The 5545-nt window shown below is 41.6% G+C and overlaps 1 protein-coding gene across 1 annotated transcript in view; it reads left to right on the top strand.

Moving 5' to 3' along the window:
- fars2 (phenylalanyl-tRNA synthetase 2, mitochondrial) overlaps positions 1-5545 on the top strand; it is a 119239-nt gene that overhangs the window by 86903 nt on the left and 26791 nt on the right. The window contains exon 10 of the mRNA XM_020621877.1: positions 2012-2187. Within this exon, the coding sequence (XP_020477533.1) occupies positions 2012-2187 (176 nt within the window). The remainder of the gene's footprint in view (positions 1-2011; positions 2188-5545) is intronic.

The following is a 5545-nucleotide window of genomic DNA, read 5'->3' as shown; positions in this document are numbered from 1 at the left end:
GGGCTCGTGTGGAGGGTGGGGGGGCAGTGTGTGTGTGTGTGTGTGTGTGTGTGTGTGTGACCTCGAAATTCCTGTGAGCTCTTATCAGTGTCTGTGAGCCGTGTGTCTGTGTGTCACCGGAGGGGAGACAGAGACGTGTGCTTCCTTCCCATTGGCTGTATTTTTCTGTATTTTCTCAAATTCAGCCAAAAAACAGAGACAGTCCTTTAGAAATGTCTCACAGTGTTTAACTTTAGCTTCTGTTTTGTCTTTTTGTAGCAAAGGTGCTGTATCATTGCGCCACTGTGCTGTTGCCGCTGCATGGGCCGCTTGTTTGACAAATAATCTTATAGCTCCCTCTTCTGGGGGAGCCTCGTCATAGGTCTTGAACATTCCCTTTTCAGTCATTTTTTCACAACATGCCAAAAATCTTAGTTTCACTACCATATTCGTTTAAACTCTGTGTGGTAAGCCATTTGTTTAACAGCTGGTACAAAATAGCACCTAGTGTGCCAGATGGGCATTTCTTCCAAACCTGAATAATATCACAATCAGCCATAATGAAAAAATTATATGCCACACGTGACACTTGTCCGTTATGAGAGACTCTACATCAGCCTAATTGATGATGTGCGCAGGTCCTGGGGGTTAATTCCCAGCAGATTAACACCGTTTTATCTCAACAGGACTGCAGCCACCATAAGCTGATATGGAATTTCCCCACTAAGCCTGTTTCCACCCGGACACCATACACTGCTGTACAAGGCACGTCAAATCCACAACGAATTTTCACAGCTGAACCTAAATGTTCAGCTGTGATACGCTTGCGGATCGCGTTTTAATCAGCCTGTTGTACAGTTAACCACCCCACACATTTCATAATAAAAGCAGCTGGTGCTTTCCCTGTGCCGTTATCATGTGGAATACAGTGAGGAACAGAAGTATTTGAACACCCTGCGATTTTGCAAGTTCTCCCACTTAGGAGGAGATCTGTGTGGAGGAGTGGGCCAAAACCCCTGTTGCAGTGTGTGCAAACCTGGTCAAGAACTACAGGAAACGTTTGACCTCTGTAATTGGAAACAAAGGTTTCTGTACCAAATATTAACACTGATTTTCTCAGGTGTTCAAATACTTATATTCAGCAGTATCAAAAAGTTTTTCTAAGATTTTAGAGAATTGCGATAATAAAGAAATAGGTCTATAATTTGTAATATTATGTCTATCTCCAGATTTATAAAGCGGAATAACCTTTGCTATTTTCATACTATTAGGAAATTTTCCTGATTGAAAGGACAAATTAAAGATATAAGTTAGTGGTTTAGAACAACCATCAATTACCGATTTAATAATAGTCATGCTTATTCCATCACTGTCAGTCGATGTCTTATTGTCACATTTATGAATTATATGTCTAACCTTCATTTCTTCTATTGGTTTAAGGAACATAGAATGCTGTAAAGTTAAACCATAAAACAGTTACATAACAGAACCAGTGTCTTATATTGTCCAGCATTCCAACCAACTGCCCACCTACCTTCCCAACCAGCCTCCTGAGATAAATAAACTACAGCGCTAGGTCATTTGAGATGTATCAGTATTTATTTGCTTAAAACATTAATGTTACCAGGTTACAGCCTTCAGCTCACTGACCTCTGTAGTCCCGACATCCAAATTCGCTTCGGCTGTGGCGACCGGTCTCTCCCATGAGCACGTGGATCCAAACATCCATGTGGATGGCAGCGACAGGCTTTATTGATCCACCGAGGAAGAAACAGACACAGCTTGTTTTCCTGAGTAGTTCAAATTAATGCCCAGTATTGCCTCTGTGGGGCTGAGAAGGGAGTTTATCTTACGAAATTTGGCCTCAGTGTTTAATGAAGATGAAAAGTGTCAGGAAGTGGACATTTCTCCAGTTTTCAGTAAAAAGTGCTCTGTGTTTGATTTGCACTGTTTTAATGTGTTGTTGTGTTTGCACTGGATACTCTTATGTGCCTGACACATGTGAATCATTGTCCTGTGTGTGTTTTCTCAGCTGCTCAGTAAATACCCACCCCTGCACAATGACATCTCCTTCTGGCTGCCAGGGAGCAGAGGGAGTGAGGAGGGGCGAGAGAGCTTCACTCAGAACGACTTCTACGAGCTGGTGCGCTCCGTCGGAGGAGACCTGGTGGAGAAAGTGTCGCTGGTGGACGAGTTCACGCACCCAAAGTAGGAAGAAAAGCGCACACGCCGAGTTTCTCTCAGCTTGTACACCACACATTCACGTTAAGCATCAGGCACTCGTCAGTGTCACGACCACGTAGCCCGGAGAATAGACTGTTGTCTGACTATGTCTGTGCAGATTCTCAGTCATCCAGGTCATAGTAAACTGAAAAAACTCACTAAATAGGGGTGGTGGACTAAGACACAACTTGTCATTCATCTACAATCCTGTTTTGAGATCTCTGCCCAAGCATGCCCACCAGGACAATAGGCGTCGGTCGACAGGGGACGATTCAAAGACAGGTAACGACTCTCACCGATACTGGGCTATAACGTCTCAGTCGTTAAGGGACATTGTCGGCCAACAAAGGACTGAAACACCACCGAGGGGGATAAATATCTCTGGCTCAGCACCAGTCAGTCAGAACTGATGAAGCCTCTTGGATGAGAGGTGAAACGTCTGCAACCTAGAAATCTAGTCCAGTTGATTTTTTCTGTTGTGTTGTATTCGGTACTTTTTACCATGCTAACTCTGAGAGACGAAGCAGTCCAAGTAACTTCAAAACAGTGCTGATTTATTCAATGAACACAGGTAAAAATTAACATTACACGCTCAGGTATCTTGCACCTCCAACATGCACACAGGCAGCTGAAAGATGAAAGACCCCGAACAATAACAGGCCTATACATTATATCACTTCGGGCTAATCCCATACTACCAGGAGAGACGCCAAGCCGTGGCGTCTCCCAGGGCCAACTTTGCAGCTGGCCAGAACAGTAGTCAAAACATGAGGAAAAATCAATGTGTGATTATCTGTTGATTATGTGGTGTGTAGCTAAAAACATTCTAACACGACCTCTAGTGACATGTCATGACATTAAACATAAGAAAATATTATGGCTAAGGCTACAGTTACTGTATACACGTGTTGTACCCCGTACTTTTACCATACTGACTCTGAGAGACGAGACAGTCCAAGTAACTTCAAAACAGTGCTGATTTATTCAAAAGATCACAGGTAAAATTAACATTACACGCTCAGATATCTTGCACCTCCATCCTGCATGCAGGCAGATGTAAGATGGAAGACCCTGAACCACAATTGGCCTATACATTATAAAACCTCGGTTGGGCTAGCCCCATACTACACAGAAACGTCAACCGGGACGTCTGTCTCACCAGCTTTGCAGCTGGCTCTTGCAATAGTCAAAACATGAAGCAAATCAACGTGTGAATGTGTATGTCTGTTGGTTAAGTGGTGTGTAGCTAAAAACATTCTCACGACCTCTAGTACATGTCGTGACTCAAACATAGGAACATTATGGCTAAGTCTACAGTTTTACACATCATAATAATAATATTAACCACCCTGTCTGCTGACAGTCATCAACTCTTCTTTCTGGTGTCCTTGACCAGATGTACTCTGCAGCAACTCATATGCAGGCCTAAGCATTTAACAGTCTAACTAGACATCCTCTCTCCACTAACATTTCTAATACATAAAGTATCTATCCAATATCTATCTGACTAAAAATATCTAACACACGTCATAATAATAATATTAAACATCCTGTCTTCTAACAGTCATCAACTTTCTATCTAGTTATCCTTGACCATAAGCAACCTGCAGCAACTCATGAGAATGTCTTAGCATTTAACAGCCTGAGCTAGACATCCTGTCTACTCTAAACATTTCTAATACATCAAGTTTCTAACCGATATCTATCTGACTAAAAATACCTAACAGTTGTCTGACTAATTGATTAAGATAGACAGAAGGTAACAAAGGAGGAAGGAATAAAAGATGGGAATTAAGGATCACTCACACCTGTCTTTCTATAGCTGTGAGGACACTCGCTGACATAATGCACCCCCATCCCCTCCCCCAAACTGCATCATAACAACTAAATGTCTAAACCACCCTAAACCTGGTTCTTTAAAACTTTTAACCCTAAAACCAAGTGTTAACCCTCAAATCGCCCTTTGAAAGCCAAAATGGCCTCACAGTGATGGTATCCAAGTAAATGTGTCCACACAACCACAGAAAGACACACACACACAGCACTGTCCTTGGTGTACACCTCTGAGCCTGCAGTGCCCGATATTGACATCTAATTTTTTAAAGAAGTGTGTGTGTGTGTGTGTGTGTAAAAGGCAGCAGTGGGAGGTTGGGACGTTTTGACTGAGAACTCCTCTTTCACTTTACTGTAACACACACACGCTCTCACTTGTCCGACCTGGCGTTTTGTGTGTGTGTGTGTGTGTGTGCAGTGAGGCCCCTGCGGTGCATAAAACTGTCTGACACTATTCATCTTTCTGCATTAGCATGTCTTTTAAATAGCGACCTTTCCCCCACCGCGCTCACACAGACACATCTGACGGTACATTGATATACACTGACTTTTAGCATTAGAGCTAATGGGGGGTACTGGGTGAGAGGCGGTGGAAGATAAAGATGTAGGACTCATTTACAGTGTCACTCACTGCACAAACTGTTGATTAATCAGTTGTATGAAGGCCATGATATGCTAACCCCTGGACGTAGGAATAAAACTTAACCTCTCACACTAAGGTCGCATATTTGAAACATATTAAAGCTTCAAACACTGCTTGAGGTTTTATGATGGAGATATTCACTCAGTAATTAACTACCATGAACCTGTGAACAGAGTTCCCTGCAGACCTCCCTCTTTCATGTTATTTGTTCAGGATAAGAATCCAAACCTCCCAAATAATAACACCCTGCAGTTATAGGCAGCTACCTCCTTATACCTTCAAATGTTACTGTAAGAAATTTTTAGGAACCAGTATACTCTGGCTATTTTAGGAAGTGTTGCATTTTGTCTGAAATAACCAATAAAAGCCGTGACACTGGCCACTTAAGACCATATTTGCTTTGCACAGTATTTAGTTGACCTAAGATGTTATTAAGGATAGGAAATTCAAATGGCAGTTTGTATTATGTAATAAGTAGACAGCTGGATATCTTATATAAAATATTTTATGATATAACTGTCTAAAAATCATTTTAGCAGTTCAGTGTTGGTCTACTGTCAACACTGAATTGTTGTGTAATATCAAACACACTGTGAATTGTGTAATAAACACAAGGTAAATTGTGTGCCTATACAGTGGGTACGGAAAGTATTCAGACCCCATTAAATTTTTCACTCTTTGTTATATTGCAGCCATATGCTAAAATCATTTAAGTTCATTTTTTCCCTCATTAATGTACACACAGCACCCCATATTGACAGAAAAACACAGAATTTTTGACATTTTTGCAGATTTATTAAAAAAGAAAAACTGAAATATCACATGGTCATAAGTATTCAGACCCTTTGCTCAGTATTTAGTAGAAGC

The sequence above is a fragment of the Monopterus albus genome, unplaced genomic scaffold (assembly GCF_001952655.1).
Source record: "Monopterus albus unplaced genomic scaffold, M_albus_1.0 scaffold269.1, whole genome shotgun sequence".
Lineage (NCBI taxonomy): Eukaryota > Metazoa > Chordata > Actinopteri > Synbranchiformes > Synbranchidae > Monopterus > Monopterus albus.
Note: the sequence above shows the minus strand (reverse complement) of the source record. Positions and strands in the feature narration are given on the sequence as shown.